At 37.4% G+C, this 19,832-nt stretch overlaps 1 protein-coding gene across 5 annotated transcripts in view; it reads left to right on the plus strand.

Annotated features, from left to right (window-relative positions):
* DIP2 (disco-interacting protein 2) overlaps positions 1-19,832 on the plus strand; it is an 81,309-nt gene that overhangs the window by 12,893 nt on the left and 48,584 nt on the right. For all 5 annotated transcript variants that reach the window (XM_076521839.1, XM_033475267.2, XM_033475257.2 and 2 more), the window contains one exon: positions 2,993-3,064. In XM_076521839.1, the coding sequence (XP_076377954.1) occupies positions 2,993-3,064 (72 nt within the window). The remainder of the gene's footprint in view (positions 1-2,992; positions 3,065-19,832) is intronic.

Raw genomic sequence — 19,832 nt, forward strand, 5'->3', positions numbered from 1 at the left:
CCGACCGGTAACAGATCGCGACGATCGATCGATCGATCGATCGATCGATACGATAATTGAACGCGTGGTTGGAACGCGCGTTTCTGCAAGTAACAGCATCGGAAAACGATTCCGGTGTCACAGGTGGACAAACTCAGTTTCAAATCCGTATACAGGGTGTCCCAAAAATGTCTCGCAATCCGAAAGTGGCGTTTGAAGTGACATTTGAAGCAACTTTTACCTTTACAAAATTTTTCTCCGAGGCACCGTTAACGAGTTATTAACGAAAAACAGTGACCAATGCGAGGCGAACTTAGCTGGCGCGAGGCGACCGAACCATTGAGCGGAACTGGGCTTCGTGCGCTGATTGGCTGGGCCGCCTCGCGTCAGCCGTACTCGATTCTTATTGGTCACTGTTTTTCGTTAATAACTCGTTAACGGTGCCTCGGATAAAATTTTTGTAAAGGAAGAAGATGCTTCAAACGATCCGAGGAACCCGCCATTTCCGGATTGCGAGACATTTTTGGGACACCCTGTAGTGTAATTAAAGGCCGCATACCATTCGTCAAAATGAGTTTTTGTTCTTGCGATATTTAATTTTAAGGTTTTGTTATAAATATAGGCACTTCGTTAATCGTGTGCATCCACACTTCCGACGATGCTCCAAAAAACAATGTGAAATCGGTTTTCAAAAATATAAACAGAGTTTGTTTCCCGAATAGACTAAAAATGTGTAAACATGACGAAAATTCAGCATTTTTGACGCGTGCACGATGTTCCAAGAATTTACGTTTTTCCATGCTTCTATGATACGCATCATCCCCTCTAGTTGTATGGGAATTACGTATGCGCGCCGAAATGTAAACTGAGGTGTCGATACAAAGTAAACAAAGCGTCTACGGTCAACATCGTCTACGTGTGCTTATAATAAAACTTTAAAGTGAAACATCTCAAGAACAAAAGCTTATTTTGACGAACCTTAACGAGACTTTTATTGCAGTATACATATATACATATATACGCTACAAATGATCAACTCAGTCTTATCCTAAAAGCGATTATCGCGCCCGTGGTCTCTCCTTGTCAGTAGGCAAGGACAGAGAATGACTGCAATAAAAAAGAAGGGAGACAGGCGTACATCAATAGGATGCCGCGTCTACGCAAACCAAACATGCAAGAAACATAATTTGATATTTGGGACACCCTGTAGTTCGCCGTTCCGTTGACTACGCAAACTGAATATGAAAGAAACATAATTTGATTTTTGGGATATCCTGTAGTTCGCCGTTCCATTGACGCTTCGAAAAAAAAAAACAAAAACGGGAATGCAATTCGGACCGATCTGTCGTTTAGCCTCTCGTTCAACAGCCGAGTAACAAGCTAATCCAGTATTTCTCGCTGGCAGAATTTTCCCGGGATCGGCGCGAGTCACTTTCCAGCGAGAGTTTCGTCGGTCTCGATCGACCGGTCGCCGGTCGTCTCCTTTTTCGAGTCGTGCACGTGCCCGCGTGTCATCGAAATCGGCGAAGATTTCCAGACTATACGGCTGGTGTCGCGATCACCGATCGTCCTCGGGATTCCTTGGTTCGCGGCGGCAAATTACACGAGCGAGCAATCGAGCTCTCGAGCTATCGAGTTATCGAGAGTCGTCGAGAGGGACAGACCTCCTTTTTCGGCGTTTGATGGAAATCAACGGTGTCGTTGAGAAATTCGCGGACTCTATTTAAGCAGCGTTCGAGGGCGAGATAATCCAGTTCGCCGCGATACTCGCGCGTTTTCGCATCATTCCGAAACGCGCGATCGTGCTCGCGAATCTGTCATGGAGGGTGGAACGTTTGCTTTGTACGTACTGCCGATCAATGGTAGGTAGCTCGCCCACGATCGATGGTTGATAAAGCTTTGTAATTTAATTTGCTTAATTTATTGAGCATAAACGGGCCAGATCCGCCGCTGTCAATTTTTCTTTTTTTTTTTTTACAAAAATTTAACATAATTTTGATAATAGAGTAATAGTAGAAATGAAACTGAAAACGATACGATTGCAATATACAACGCAGATCGAAATTAAATATCATTGATAATATTATATAGCTGATTTTTGAATTCATTAAAATCATCAGTGAAGACGTCAACGTCGTTAGCATAAGCGGTAGCCAAACTAAGAATCCTATTTAAAGGATCATTATACAGAGAAGGAGAGAGAGAGAGAGAGAGAGAGAGAGAGAGAGAGAGAGAGAGAGAGAGAGAGAGAGAGAGAGAGAGAGAGAGAGAGAGGTAGTGATGAGAACACAAAAACTCGGTGGGTTCTCGTAACAGATCGCGAATTGCTGGAATTGTAATTTGAATAATTTTACAATCTCTGTTCGAGTAATTTCTTCGAATAAAATATAAAGAATTATACGAATATAAATGGATAGAACAATTCGTAGCGGATAATGGATAAAATATTCATTATTTTATATCAAAATTATATAAATTATATATATAAGAATATTTTGATCAACTTTCAAGGGATAACTCTGAATAATTATTTCTCGTTACGAAGAAGATACGAAAGCTGTCAAATAAATTACGAATTTTATTATTTTATGATTTATCTTTAGCTCGAATCAAATATTCGACTGAAAGCAATTCATTTGAATAATTATCGTAGATAAATATTTTTACGAAACAATAATTGCCAGTGTTGATGAATTTCTGACAAAAACTGTGACCAGCAATTGAGCCGTTTGTTTTAAAAGTGGCATAAGTCACTTTGTTTTTAAGTCGATATATTTAAGAGTTTGCGTTTTAACACGTTTAAAAATATGGATGCTAACTTTCGAGAAGATTTACTTGTATTTGTTATCTCAGGAAACTGATATATTTTTCTCGGTATAAATAATTTCGTATATAAACATTAAAAAATCACCACTTTTCATTACGGTAAAGCGACTTAAGCCACTTTCAATATAAACCGCTCAATTAGCGAAGTGGAGACCGAACAGCGACTAACTCTGTTCTCTGATTTCAGGGGACATAACGCAAAAGGGCTACGAAAAGAAAAGGACACGTCTACTTCAACAATATGCCTCGAAGCAGCTGGGTGAGTCGAAGCATTCTATACTGCTCGCAACGTAGTCTAACCAATTCCTATCATCTTATTTATATCGTCGTCTGATTCGAAGGAAAGCGTCGCGAGTACGTGCGAGTACGCGCGAGCACGCGCGCATTGGGACGAGGAGGAGTGGGCGACGGGATCGTGAAAGACAAGGGGCGACTCGACTCGTTAGAGAATCGCTCTGGCTTCGTCGAATTTCTCAAATGATCGTTGAAATTCGGGAAAGCGTTGCCGGATCTCGTTTTCAGAAGACGCGTTTCGTCCTTCAAATTAACCCCTTAACTTGTGCGCTCGAGTTAATTCGAGCGCGCTAAACAGGCCACAAACTGTGCACACTCGAGACAATTCGAGCGGCGTTGTATTTTATGCTGCCATAATTTTTCACGCTCGAATATAATCGAGAATTGAGAATAACAATGTGAAAGCAAAGAAAAAAAAATCGTTTTATTGATATTTATCATTTACATGGGATTGTAAGCTATAACACTTATTTATTCAAGAATAAAATATAGCCTTTTTATACTATAATAATAATAATAATAATAATAATAATAATAATAATAATATACTAAGTATAATACTAGTATTATTATTATTTACGTTGTAAAAGTATAAATAAATATTTTTACCGATAAAAATATGCTTTTTCCGAAATAGCAATTCGAAAAGAAAGATAGAAAAGTCGATGCACGTGTAACATTGCAATATTCGGCTCTTCTCCGCAATGTGGATCAAAATCCAAAATTGAAATAAAAATTTTGATTATTTTTGTATTTTAATTTTTTTGACAAGACAATGTTCTAAATTGTGTTTTTTTACATAAAAAGAAAATTGCTTTTTTTAACCGGTCTTTTTTCTAAAAAAAAAAACTATGCGTTAAGGGGTTAATCAACGGCTCGAGAAAGTACTTTCACGGTAGCCGGTAACGCACGATTTATTACGCGATTCGCTTCGAATCGCTAATACCGCGAGGAATTTTTCGTTTTCCGTACAGCTCCGAAAAGGTTCTTCCGTCCGCGTCCTCGTCCTCGTCCTCGCGCACGCGAGCTCGAGCCTATTACGCCTATTGCGCCACGTTGAAACGCAACAACCAGTCTTTCTCGGCGTCGTTGCCAGTAATATTAATCGCGTTCCGATTCTCAAGAGACACACGCGGGCTCGCTTTCCGCGCGGCGTACAATGCCGGCAGATGCAATCGTAATGGGAATAAACGAAGGAACGAGCGGACATGGCCGCGTAATCCTTCGCTTCGCAGCGTCGTTTTCCATCCGTCGCCAGCCACCGGTTTTCCTCCGTATTGCACAACCAGCGAGGTTTATCGCGCAGCCGTCGGTGCCCTCTCTGTTTTCTTGTCGCCAGCCATCCTTTCTACGATTTTTCCGCCGATCCAACTACCGTGTCGAGCGACACCCTTATCTTATCCTATCCTTTCCTGTCCCGCCTATCCTACCTTATACTATTCTATCCTATCCTGTTCTATCCTATTCTATCCTCTCCTATCCTATTATATTCGGCAACCTCTCATTTCCCGGAAATACCATAATTTTGAGACACCTCGTATATCTAAGAATATTTTGGCAAACTTTGGAGGGGTAAACGTTGACTAATTATTTTTCGTTACGAAGAAGATATGAGAGCTGTCGAATAAATTAAACATTTTACTGTTTTGTGATTTATATTTCTATTAATTATTGCACGAATCCCAAATATAGCCATCTTTTCCGATAAGCTCGGCTGGCGCAAGACGGCCGAGCCGGACGAAGACCAGTTCCGCCTCTCGCCTCTCATTGGTCACTGATTTTTGTTAATAACTCGTAAACGGCGTCGCGGATTGCATTTTTGCTGAAGAAGAAGTTATTTCAAATGACCTCGGCAACCTCTCATTTCCCGGAAATACCATAATTTTGAGGCACCTCGTATATCTAAGAATATTTTGGCTAATTTTGGAGGGGTAAACTCTGACTAATTATTTTTCGTTACGAAGAAGATATGAAAGCTGTCGAATAAATTAAACATTTTACTATTTTTTTATTTATGTTTCAATATTAATTATTGTACGAATCCCAAATATAGCCATATTTTCCGATAAGCTCGGCTGGCGCAAGACGGCCGAGCCGGACGAAGACCAGTTCCGCCTCTCGCCTCTCATTGGTCACTGATTTTTGTTAATAACTCGTAAACGGCATCGCGGATTGCATTTTCGCTGAAGAAGAAATTATTTTAAATTTTTTACCTCGGCAAACCTCTCATTTCCCGGAAATACCATAATTTTGAGACACCTCGTATATCTAAGAATATTTTGGCTAATTTTGGAGGGGTAAACTCTGACTAATTATTTTTCGTTACGAAGAAGATATGAAAGCTGCCGAATAAATTAAGCATTTTACTATTTTGTGATTTATGTTTCAATATTAATTATTGTACGAATCCCAAATATAGCCATATTTTCCGATAAGCTCGGCTGGCGCAAGACGGCCGAGCCGGACGAAGACCAGTTCCGCCTCACGCCTCTCATTGGTCACTGATTTTTGTTAATAACTCGTAAACGGCGTCGCGGATTGCATTTTCGCTGAAGAAGAAATTATTTTAAATTACCTCGGCAACCTCTCATTTCCCGGAAATACCATAATTTTGAGGCACCTCGTATATCTAAGAATATTTTGGCTAATTTTGGAGGGGTAAACTCTGACTAATTATTTTTCGTTACGAAGAAGATATGAAAGCTGTCGAATAAATTAAGCATTTTACTATTTTGTGATTTATGTTTCAATATTAATTATTGTACGAATCCCAAATATAGCCATCTTTTCCGATACTGCGGTATGTTTTCCTCAGAAGCATTTGTCTCGCTTGAATAAAAACAAAGTTTCATTCGTTTCCTTATCGCGGTTTCCGATTAGGGCGGTGATACCCACATCGCGTAATTAGATATTCAAAAGGTAATTCACCGATTCGAATTTACATATAACGAAAGGCAAATGTGAATTTGAAAGTTGAAAGATTCCTCTACACAATGATTTGCTTGAAACGAAAGACAGCAATTTTTCCGGAAATTATAAATTTTCGATAGATCATTAACAAATGGCAGTACCGCAGAAACTTGAATCACGTGTTTTTTTGGTCTAAGAAATAAAACTGTCCCGGAATTATCCGCTGCCGGGGTAACTTTGCTTTTCCCACCAATTAGCTCGAGCGACATCCTTATCTTATCCTATCATATCCTTTCCTGTCCTGTCCTATCCTATCCTACCTTATCCTATTCTATTCTTTCCTGTCCTATCCTATTCTATCCTCTCCTATCCTATTATATTCTATCCTATCCTATTCTATTCTATTCCAACCCACCATACCCCGTCCTACTCTACGCTTCCCTGTCTTACCATCGTTGCGCAATTCGGGAACGATCGATTCAATCTCGACTACGGTACTGCCCCCTCGGTGGTACTACCTTCTGGACCTTACTGGTATCTCTATCAGGAGAATTGCACTTTCAGAATTACATATTTCCTTTTCCTTTAATCCTTGCAGCGCCGAACGACGACATATCGTTGTTTCCTAACGCAATTTTGATTTTCGGCAGTAACAGGGTTTTAAATCCCTTAGCCTATAATATCGTGTCTCTGGCTCGTCTTGAAGATTTTGAAGATGTTCTCTGCCGAGTATGAATGTTATTCGCGTCTTTAAATAATGTTATTCACGGTTTGAATATAAATAATAGAATATACAGCGTTTTTTTCCATAGTTTACCGATATGTTTCTTTCATATTCCTTTTTAATTTTAACCTTTCTTCAAATGTTGCATTGGAAAGTTTGTCACTTTCGGGTATTACGGGTTCAGAGAAAGGCATCGATGATTTCACGATACCATAAGTGGTTAAAATTGAACTGATTCTGAATGTATTCGAATAAATCTATTCTTGTTAATTTACGTGAAAACGAAAATATCGTGTCTGGCTCGCCTTGAAGATTTTGAAAATATTCTCTGCCGAGTATGAATGTTATTCGCGTCTTTAAATAATGTTATTCACGGTTTGAATAAATATAATAGAATATACAGCGTTTTTTTCCATAGTTTACCGATATGTTTCTTTCATATTCCTTTTTAATTTTAACCTTTTTTCAAATGTTGCATTGGAAAGTTTGTCACTTTCGGGAATTACGGGTTCAGAGAAAGGCATCGATGATTTCACGATACCATAAGTGGATGAAATTGAACTGATTCTGAATGTAATCGAATAAATCTATTCTCGTTAATTTACGTGAAATCGAAAATATCGTGTCTGGCTCGCCTTGAAGATTTTGAAGATGTTCTCTGCCGAGTATGAATGTTATTCGCGTTTTTAACCCTTTGCGGACGAAGCGAAGTTCGACGGGTATTGCGTCGCTGTGGACGACAGGTTATAAAATATATAATATAGGATATAAATTAAAAATGTTATAAGATATAATAATATTGTTATAAGAATATAAATATGTGGAAAGCTTTGCTGGTTTCTCTGGTAGTGACACAGAAAGACTGACTCGTCAAACTGAAATTCGTTCTGAACCTATGGTTAAGTTAATAAATTTATATTAACACTGTGCCGTCCGGTGACACCACGCTGGTTCCATGCAAAAACTATCTGTTGTATGCCGGTGGTACCACTTTGGTGCCATTTTGAAAAACTGAAATAATATTTGAATTATATTTCTTGGGTGTTAAAAGGCAGCGAACTAACTGTAGCATTGTGCTTATTTAACTAAGAATTAAGTACGAAAATTCTTGGATGACTTATCTTAATTTTAGGAATTTCTATTACACCGCCATCTTCGAAATTCTTTTTAAAATCTAAAATTTCCAAGCTATTATGCCGGCGTCAAACAAAAGAATCATATCTAAGATCTTCGGACGGCATAGTGCTAATAATTAATCAATTAATAAAAAGAAAAACCGGTAAAAAGACTTAGGCGGCTATTTGCCGACACTCGTCCGCAAAGGGTTAAACTCAGTTAGCTGTTTTTCCGCGTAAAAATTTACTGTTCAAATTGCAGTTTTAGTGAAAATTAACCCTTTGCACTGGAGTGGTAACTCTGAGGCACCACTAAAATTGTAACATCACGTTCCAAGATAATATTTATATTATCGAAGCTTTTGTATAGAAAGATTGTTGAAAGTCTAACTGTCGTATGAGTCACACGACTCAATTTCATATCCATGAAACGCACTTTGTCGTATAAAATGGAAATATTATTAGTCGGAGAAGTTAATTTAGATGTACAGTTGAAATGGCTTCGAGTGCAGAGGGTTAAGATGTAAATTCGTAAATTTTAAGATTTTCCGAATATTTCGAGGCCGAGACGAAACAAAAAGAACAAATGAAGGAATATGAATTAATAATGTATATAAATAAATAATAGAATAGAATAATGGAATATAAATAAATAATTAATTATGTCTCCATCGCTTACTTTTTGCAACATACTTTAAGTACACATTTTTCAAAATAGTTGCAACAGCTAACTGGTTAAGTCGGAAATAGATTCTACGTTATATTGTTAATACTTAAGCATAGAAGAAACAGTTGGCACGCAATAAATATGAATTATCTGTCTCGCGTAGGAATTTATTAATGACAAACGAAGTTAATCAACGTAGCCGTTGAAGAAATAGCCGTAGTGCAATGGTTTAACACGTTCCGTGCCACGTGTACCATCGATGGTACACGCTTGCATGTTTACTTAGTGAACTGAATCAATTGTTTACAAGAAATTGAGAACCGAAGAATCAATTTCCACCGCAAGAATGGGCGTTGATAAGTTTTTGTTACGTTGTTATGTGTACGAGATTTAATAATTGCACGTAATACATCAAGTTTTAGTAAAATATCAAAGTGTGAAGATTCGAGTAAAAAAAGCTTGGCACGGAACGTGTTAATGACCAAACGTGACACCGGTCTAACAATTCATTGATAAATCGAGGGATGCAATGGGATTTCTAATTTCTTCAATGGACCCTATTCGAGAACCGAATCTGGATTAGACGGTAATCGATAAGATTGCGACGGTGAAACTCCCGAATTACTAGCCATTCGAAAGCCTCATCAGGACTCGCGCGTCTTCTCTTTTCTGCAGTAATGACTGTACTTTCGTGACACGCAATTTCACCGACGATTTCCAATGCGCTATCGGTAAAACGTACACATTTCGCTGCTTTGCTCCAGAACGGGTAGGTCTTTCGCAAGTTGATTGGGAAACACGAATGTAGTCGGTCGTAGAAGAGTAGAGAAATTCCGGCCGACAGGAAATGATTTAAAACTCAAATAAGCTAGATATATGTTAATTTTTTCGATCGCCGAGCGATCGAATATATTGACCACGCTGTTCTGTCTATTTTTTAATTTTTGTGCGATCTGGATTCCATCATAGATATACAGTAAATCCTCCCTAATATTCCTTCAGCTTATAAACAAAAATTGCCGATTGTCAACCACTATAAAAACAAGGCTCAAATAATCGTATCTCCTTTTCTCAAATTGTCCATTTTCGTTTACAAGTCAAAGGAAAATTAGAGAGAATTTACTGTAGACTTAAACATCAATAGACACGGTGTCCCAAAATTATGGTATTTCCGGGAAATGAGGGGTTCCTGAGGTAATTTGAAGTAACTTTTTCCTTAGCGAAAATGCAATTCGTGCCTTCGTTTACGAGTTATTGACAAAATACAGTGACCAATGAGAGGCGAGCTCGGCTGGCGCAAGACTTGGCCGAGCCAACAAGCGGACGAAGACCAGTTCCGCCTCTCGCCTCTGATTGGTCACTGATTTTTGTTAATAACTCGTAAACGGCGTCGCGGATTGCATTTTCGCTGAAGAAGAAGTTATTTCAAATGACCTCGGCAACCTCTCATTTCCCGGAAATACCATAATTTTGAGACACCCCGTATATCTAAGAATATTTTGGCCAACTTTGGAGGGGTAAACTCTGACTAATTATTTTTCGTTACGAAGAAGATATGAAAGCTGCCGAATAAATTAAGCATTTTACTATTTTGTGATTTATATTTCAATATTAATTATTGTACGAATCCCAAATATAGTCACCTTTTCCGATACTGCGCTATGTTTTCCTCAGAAGCATTTAACTCGTTTGAATAAAAACAAAGCTTCATTCGTTTCCTTATCGCGGTTTCCGATTAGGGCGGTGATACCCACATCGCGTAATTAGATATTCAAAAGATAATTCACCGATTCGAATTTACATCTAACAAAAGGCAAATGTGAATTTGAAAGTTGAAAGATTCCTCTACACAATGATTTGCTTAAAACGAAAGACAGCAATTTTTCGGGAAATTATAAATTTTCGATAGATCATTAACAAATGGCAGTACCGCAGAAACTTGAATCACGTGTTTTTTTGGTCTAAGAAATAAAACTGTCCCGGAATTACCCGCTGCCGGGGTAACTTTGCTTTTCCCACCGATTAGCTCGCGATTTCGCGCGAAACCCGCGCTAATTGGTAAAAAATAAAAGATCGTTTTTGAAACGATACGGCATATTTTCAATTCGAGATCCAACCGTTTAGCATTTAACACGTTCCGTGCCACGTGTACCATCGATGGTACACGCTTGCATGTTTACTTAGTGAACTGAACAAATTGTTTACAAGAAATTTAGAACCGAGGAATCAATTTCCACCGCAAGAATGGGCGTTGATAAGTTTTTGTTACGTTGTTATGTGTACGAGAATTGATAATTGCACGTAATACATCAAGTTTTAGTAAAATATCAAAGTGTGAAGATTCGAGTAAAAAAAGCTCGGCACGGAACGTGTTAATCCGCGTTTAAGGTATTACGGCGTGCGAGGTGTACATTTTCAAGCCAGGAACGTGAATCGCAGAATTTAGTAAAGATCGGTGTCGTGAACGGTTGCGACCGTGACTAGGATCGTTCGAACCGCTGCGATCGGTTGCAGTCGACACACTCTTTAACTGTACCTGCATACGGAAGAGCCACTTCCGCGTTATCCGTTCGTTATATGCGACGCGATGCCGACGTACATCTGGCATTGTCGTGTACGCGACTCGACATGAGACGAGTCGAAACGAAACGAAATTAACGCGTTAAATTCCAAGCTTGTTTTACATGGCTCGGCCGTCTGGCCGACACGAATTTCTTATTAGCCGTTGCATATTACGGTGACACATTGTTTGCAACAGGCGAGATAATCCTTTGCGCTCCAAAGAATTCTCTTCGTTTTATTTCAGAATTTGCTGTAACGCGATCCAAGCGTGCTCCCTTATGTAACTTTGCAATCTAACTAGAACCAGAAATATTACAACTGTTCAACGCGCCACGCAATTGCGTAATTTGCCACACGTAATTTATTCACGAATATAATGCGATTCATGAGAATAAACTATTAATGCAAAAGTCAATGTCGAGTCTGACTCGACGTAGGAGCGCATAGGGATGAAGCGTGCAATCATGCGTGATTTAACGAATATAATGCGATTCATGAGAATAAACTATTAATGCAAAAGTTAATATCGAGTCTGACTCGACGTAGGAGCGCATACGGTTGCAGTGTGCAATCATGCGTGATTTATCTTGCCGGGGCCCTTCGCATCGTTTCAGTAACGATGATAAATATTGATAAATTTAAAAAAAAAATCATTAAAGTTTACTTGCATTATGTGTTTTTAGTAATCTTGGCTTCATCGGTCGTGTATACGGGTCACCGGTGACCCCTATAGCGTTCGACGTATTAACCATTTGCCTTACGATTTATTTGATCGCAACACTACGCGAGGAGTTATCCGCAAAATAAAACGAAAAGATTTCTGTTTTTATTCAATATTAATAATATTTATTCAATATTAACAATTCAGTATTAATAATTATTGTGAACACCGTTACATTTGTAGTAGAACAGATTACGTAATATAAAGAACTGATAATACTAAATCAAAGTTGAAAAATATCCCTTTTTAAGTTACAAATGAAAGCAAGAAAAAAGTTCTTAACACGATCGAAATTATTGTGAACAAAATTTTCTAACTATTCAAATTCCTTTTTCATATTGTTTATTTTCTAATAATCTTCTATAACTACAATGGCTCAATTCTAGATAGAAAAAAAGGCAAGACAACGTGAAAATATTATAATAATTTCTTTTTTATCGATTAGCAGAAATTTATGTGCTTTTTAACATTCGAATACGAGACAAAATCAAAGTCAAATTCGAGTTTAGCACAGATAGTGTTTGCAGGCGAGACTCGTTATTTCCATTTAAGGGGTTAAACGAAACAGGTCCACTTTTTGGGGGAGGTTCTTGTTACATCGCGAATCGATTCATCATCGATTCTTTCGAAGATCTACGCCAAAACTGAGGACGATCGTCACTTTCTCGCAATATCGTCGCTACGTGCCCGCTATCTCGAACGCGATCTCTTTGTTCACTAAGTATGAATCGCGGTGATGAATAGACTATGTTGTTAGTGAACGTGGTGTCGGGTAACGAATTAGACATTACCCGTCAATCTCGCATCTGGATAATTTTCCCCACCACTGAACTCGCATAATCTGGTTTATTTCGAAAGTGATGCAAGTCTATTTTTTTGTTAGTTATAAATATAAAGGTTGCACCAAATTAATCACAAATTATGAGATATCTCAATTTAAAAAAAAAAAATAGCGGTGATGAATAGACTATGTTGTTAGTGAACGTGGTGTCGAGTAACGAATTAGACATTACCCGGCAATCTCGCACATCTGGATAATTTTTCCCACCACTGAACTCGCATAATCTGGTTTATTTCGAAAATGATGCAAGTCCATTTTTTTTAGTTATAAATAAAAAGGTTGCACCAAATTAATCACAAATTATGAGATATCTCAATTTTTTAAAAAAATCGCGGTGATGAATAGACTATGTTGTTAGTGAACGTGGTGTCGGGTAACGAATTAGACATTACCCGACAATCTCGCATCTGGATAATTTTCCCCACCACTGAACTCGCATAATCTAGTTTATTTCGAAAATGATGCAAGTCCATTTTTTTTAGTTATAAATAAAAAAAGTAAAATATATATAAATATAATATAAATAAAATTAATCACAAATTATGAGATATCTCAACTTAAAAAAAAATCGCGGTGATGAATAGACTATGTTGTTAGTGAACGTGGTGTCGGATAACGAATTAGACATTACCCGGCAATCTCGCATCTGGATAATTTTCCCCACCACTGAACTCGCATAATCTGGTTTATTTTGAAAGTGATGCAAGTCCATTTTTTTTAGTTATAAATAAAAAAAATATAATATATATAAATATATATATAAATATATATATAAATATAATATAAATAAAATTAATCACAAATTATGAGATATCTCAACTTAAAAAAAAAATGGACTTAACCACTCAAAAAATTAACACAATGACAAAAATATGACATAAATATATGACATATACATATGACAAAAATATACGTATGTATACATATATACGGTAGACACGGCGTGGTAGAGGAGAAAAGAAAAGTAAAGGTGCTTCCTGCTTGCCCCCGCTGGTTCCTCCTAACGGTGTAAAACATTAAGCGTGCATTTGTATGGCAAGCAGCAGGATTCGTGTTGTTGTCGGGGCCGCGGAATATGTAATCGTCACGCGTGCTTCCCCTCAAATAGGAGTGTATCAAGTGATTTTTCCAGGAAAATTGAACAGCTGCTGGACGCAGCTTTCCCGTCGCGTTATATACCGCCAGGTTGTATTTGTATCGTCGACAATCTTCCCTATCGAGCTCCCGGAATTACTATTCGATGACCCTCGACGTCCGTACATGTCCGAGAGCCTAACAGTTGCGGTTCGCGGTCCACCGTCCACGCAAAGCTATTTGCGCCGTCTTCCGTTTCACTATATCGAAATCTTTCTAATCTTCCTCTTGATTACATCGACACCGTTGTAAAGAAACGGCCGTGCGGTTTCAAATTGCTCAAGAATAATTCGATCATTTTATTCGTACGATATTTCAAATCGTGAAAAGACTGTTCAAACTGACGTCGACATGCTAGAATCCAAGAGTCTCCCCCCCCCCCTTCCCTTCGTCTTTAATCCATTAACTCGGCGCGAGGTGCTGCTGCATAAAATTTACTAAACACGTAACCAAGTAAAATTAGCACCGACGGCCGCGTGACGGCGACCTGAAAAATTTCGTAAAGGTAAAATATTTTATCGAATTAAATTACAATCGCAAAACGAAGATATATATGATATCAATTATTTTGTCATCATTCTTACCACTTGCGAATCTTAAAAGAAATTAAGTGATTGCAATGGATGTCGGCGTAAAAATTAATTTTCAAATAATTCCGTTAGCCACGTATGGGTGACGCGGCAGTCATAGTGTTAGCAACGTGATTATGACATATTTTTTTGATAGTTCAATTATCATATATTTTATTAGTAATATAAATAGGATAAATTTTGTTGACGATATAATTGTGATACATTTCTTTTTTAAAACTGCGCCGAATCGATTTTTAGAATTAGAATACCCGCGATGTCGTGTTTATGCGTTTCTGTTATGATTTCTGAAATAGGTTCAGTAAATTTTTCCTACTTTTTCCGTCAGCTTGTAAACGAAGATGCATAATTTGGAAAGAGGAGATACGACTATTCGAGCCTCGCACCTCGTTTTTATAATTGTTGACAATAATAATAAATAATAATAATAATAATAATCGTATCTCCTCTTCCGAAAGTTCTCCACTTATGTTTACAAAAGCTGAAGAAAAATTTGGGAGAATTTACCGTATATTTTCTCTTCAGAGTCCATAATAGAGGAACACGTGTATTTACTAGGAGAAGGACTATTCTGACAGACGACCGTTCTACGCACCAGACGGCTTCTTCGTAGACATAACGATTATTCGTATGATTCACGACCGTTCAGAGACGACGACGTACCAAAAGGTAGCTTTTCCACCTGACAACGCGACGCGCCGCGTTTCATCCAACGATTACGCTGCAGGGACGTCGTTGTCCTCCGTCACCGCAACATCCAATCTTTTCAATGAACTTCGATTTTCAGAGAAATAGTTCCTTTCTAAAGTCATTATTATTATTATTATTATTATTATTATTTACTATTGTTTATTATTTATTGTATTATTATTATTTACTAATTATTGTTATGATAGTTCCTTTCTAAAGTCATTATTATTATTTATTTACTATTGTTTATTATTTATTATATTATTATTATTTACTAATTATTGTTATGATAGAAGAAACTATCATAACAATAATTAGTAAATAATAATAATATAATAAATAATAAATAATTATGACTTTAGGAAGATCTAAAGTCATTATTATTATTTATTTACTATTGTTTGTTATTTATTATATTATTATTATTTAATTTAATAATATTAATAAATATTAATATAATATAATTAATAATATAATTATAATATATTATATTATATATATAATATAATATATTAATAAAATATATAGTAATAATATAATAATAATATAATTAATATTAATAATATTAATAAATTTAATATTATTATTATTGTTTATTATTTATTATTTTCTTATTATTTGCAAATTATTGTTATGATAATTAACTAGATCCTTTTAAATCGTATAGACGCGCGCGCGTAACACACGTAATCCGGGACAAAATAAACGTTACATAGAACAAGATTTGATGACAGATACGGTGGAATTGGTAATAGAATGGCACGGCGTGTTTCCGAAGTCCGGAGGATTCCCGCGCGTCTTACGAATCACCGCACGGCCGAATCACGTTACTCTTGCCTCGATCCTCGGTGCCAGCCGGTTACGTAAAAAGGAAATACGTCGGAATCGTTTCTTCCGCGCGCACCGCAACAAAACAAGAAGAAAAACGGGGAGAAGCGAACGAACGGGTCGTGGAATGCACGATAACTTATTATCGCGCTTTCACGATCGATGAAGTGTGCGCGCGTACAGTGCCGCTCAAAACTTAACGTGGACACTTGGTCGCTACGAGCGAGCGCTGTGGAACAGCTGTGAAATTAGCTGTAACCAGAATCGAAATCAAGATCGATCCAGTCGAGTAAACCGAAGAAAATGAAAAATAACTTTCGGACGATACACACACACAAGCAAGCGGTGTGTATGGATAGCTTACGGTAGGAAAGTAATAGCCGCGTCGAATAAGGCAGAGTCCGATTTACATTGGTGGTCACGATATTGTCGCGGCCCGACCGCAGCCGGCTCGAACGTTATTAAATTCCGTGGAGCGTGACCTACGCGTGAACATTAGCCTATTCTAATAGCGTCGAATCGGATTCGAGCGGACCGTGACCGCAACCGTGTTACGGGCACGGGTACGAGCATTCCGCGCGCTATACTATATATTCTCTACCGGAGACCGACGACAGTGCAGGATCAGAGTTGGGCAAAATCTTATTCAGAGGATAAGAGATAAAGGATTAACGAGTCAAATTTTATTCGACGCTGTCGAATGAGCACGCGATCAAATAAAAAGTTATTCGAATAGGAATTCATTCAAATAAAAATATAGTTCTATAGGAATTCGTTCAAATAATAATATAATTCTATAGGAATTCGTTCAAATAATAATGTAGTTCTAATAGGAATTCGTTCAAATAAAAATGTATTCCTACAGGAATTCGTTCAAATAAAAATATATTCTTATAGGAATTCATTCAAATAAAAATGTATTCTTATAGGAATTCGTTCCAATAAAAATGTAGTTCTACAGGAATTCGTTCAAATAAAAATGTAGTTCTACAGGAATTCGTTCAAATAAAAATGTATTCTTATAGGAATTCGTTCAAATAAAAATGTAGTTCTACAGGAATTCGTTCAAATAAAAATGTATTCTTATAGGAATTCACTCAAATAAAAATGTATTCCTACAGGAATTCGTTCAAATAAAAATGTATTCTTATAGGAATTCATCCAAATAAAAATGTATTCCTATAGGAATTCATTCAAATAAAAATGTATTCCTACAGGAATTGATACAGGTAATAGTCGATTTGAATAAAAATAATAGAATATAAAGAGTCTTTTTTTTCATAGTTCACCGATATATTTCTTTCATATTCCTTTTTAATTTTAACCTTCTTTCAAATGTTGCATTGGAAAGTTTATCACTTTCGGATATTATGGGTTCGGAAAAAGGCATCGATGATTTCACGATACCATAAGTAGTTAAAATTGAGCTGATTCTGAATGTATTCGAATAAATCTATTCTCATTAATTTGCGTGAAAACGTATATAATCAACAATTAATCGCGGTATTGTTCGAATAATTTTACAATCTCTATTCGAATAAAGAATTATTAATTATTATAAGTAATTATTTTTATAAAGAATTATTTGAATAAATAGATAGAACAATTTACGACAATGTATAATCGTGTTATTCGAATAAAATGTTCGACGTAAGAAGAATTCGTACGGATAATTATCTTAGATAAATATTTATTCGAAACAATTCGAATGAGCGACCAACTCTGTGCAGAATGCGCCGAGAGAAGCGTCTTTTAACACTTTATCGTCCGGTCGTGGTTGAGGCTGCCACTCAGTAAGGACTGGCTTAGTCGCGCGCGCATTTGCTCCCAGTACCGGCTAAATTTTCGCTATTCATTGTGTTGTGCTTATTCCTTTAAAAATAATGATAAATAATAATATAATTATTATAATTATAATTCATAAGGATATGGGGAGGTCAGCATACAGGAGGTCAGCTACTAACAAAACAGTAAAGAAGCGAAAACCGTCGATAGCTAAAAGTCGATTAATAGGCTATCGGTCGATAAGCATTGGCAATCGAAAAGCCGATTAATAGGCTAGCGATCGATAAACATTGGCAATCGAAAAGCCGATAAATAGGCTAGCGGTCGATAAAGTGTTAAAATATCGTTTTCCAATGTCATTTCTCTTCACGTTTCTAATGGCGGCGAGTTTATCGTCGATCGTTCCTTCGGAGGCGTTTCTGCGAAAATACCAGTGATTTAACATTCCTTCGGTGCGCGTAGAGAGTCAAGTAAAGTGGATGCGTATAAAAATATAACGGTCTATTTTAGAAGGAAAGTGATAAAGGTAACCTTTAAGTGCGCGTCCTTTGTAAAAAAAAAAAGGAAAGAAAATATTATAGCAGTGTGGACGACCGTACCACTTTCTATCGAACTTTTCTAAAACGCTTTCTTTGGCAAAAGTGATCGCAGTTATCCAACTTTGCGATTGGTGTACTAAGATTTATCGATACCGACTGATTAACACGTGAAAACTGTTTACAACTGTACAATCGAAATTGCAGAACTGAGACTGTTTATCGTCGTTGATAGACTAGATATAAAAACGCAATACAGCAAAATCATTTGCTCATCTGAGAAACAAACTATCATTCGCAGAAAATACCTTTTACCACTTAGAATCACAATACCACGCAATATGTTACACCAGGGGTGTCAAACTCAAAAGCTAACTTGGGCCAAATGAACAATGCTTAACTTTAGGTGGGCCGTAAAAAAAAATCAATGTTTATAGAAACAAATATTTTTATTCTGACTAGTACACTGTAGTAAACATATATAAAGTTAAATTATTGTTTACGTCCTGATACTTGACATCAAAAATGTTCATCTCGGGCCGCGAGTTTGACACCCCTGTGTTACACCAAGTTATTACATCCATTTAATTTATTCAAATTTTGTGCTGCTATTTGACGGAGAAATGAAAAACCGATTACAAACAGCCAGAAATATTCATCGTTTGCTAACGACTCTGATCTAATTTGCAAACACGAACGGAGAATCCATAAATCCGTAAGGGTTGATAAATTCTGTGCTTGCAAGGAGAAGAACGCCGTGTATATATCAATATAATATAAATGGCGTATTTCTTTTCTCTGCGCCTATCGAATTTATATTACATGCTACAGTTCAATTAACGCATGAACTTACGTTTGCTGTAATCGCGACACGCGGGGCGTATCTCTTTGCAGCCGCCGAATTTAACCCTTTTAGTGCCGGGCGAAAAAGTGGCGCTTATGCGAAGGATAACCGGGCGAATTTCACGATTTTAATAGGATTTCGAAAAAGGCTCGTAAAAACCAAACGAAAAGCAATATTCACATAATTGAAAAAGCAGCGTATCAAGGAGAAAATAGAGAATAAAACGGTGACGCTAATCTTTTCTCTCTCGCAATGAAATTAGACTATTATTATTACTATTATTATATTAATTAGACTGTAACGCTACAAGGTGCGGGCCGATATATCGGCTCTGGCACTTTTCGCCAGTGCAGCGAGGGCCGATATATCGGCCACCGACACTAAAAGGGTTAACCATGAAACATTCTACTCTGCTCGGGACACAGTTTTCCCAGAAGCAACGTAAACACGGATCAATTATCCGAACAGAGAGAGAGAGAGAGAGAGAGAGAGAGAGAGAGAGAGAGAAAGAGAGAGAGAGAGAGAGAGAGAGAGAGAGAGAGAGAGTTCGGATTTCGAAGCTGTCGAAAGTCGTAGTAGGCCGCAGCAGCGTATAAGCCCGGCGGAACGGGAACGAAGAAGCGAATAATTTGCCGGCGTGGCGCCGCGTAGTGCTCTGTGCTCGGTGCTCGGCAATTTTAATTATTAAAGCTCTAAATATAACCGGTGGCTGGCGTAAGCGCGGCGAGTGGAAAGCGACGCGTTTCCCCCTCGCTCGAGAATCGGAACGAGAATAGTTGGGGGGAG

This window comes from Megalopta genalis, chromosome 1, assembly GCF_051020955.1.
Source record: "Megalopta genalis isolate 19385.01 chromosome 1, iyMegGena1_principal, whole genome shotgun sequence".
In the NCBI taxonomy this organism is placed as follows: domain Eukaryota; kingdom Metazoa; phylum Arthropoda; class Insecta; order Hymenoptera; family Halictidae; genus Megalopta; species Megalopta genalis.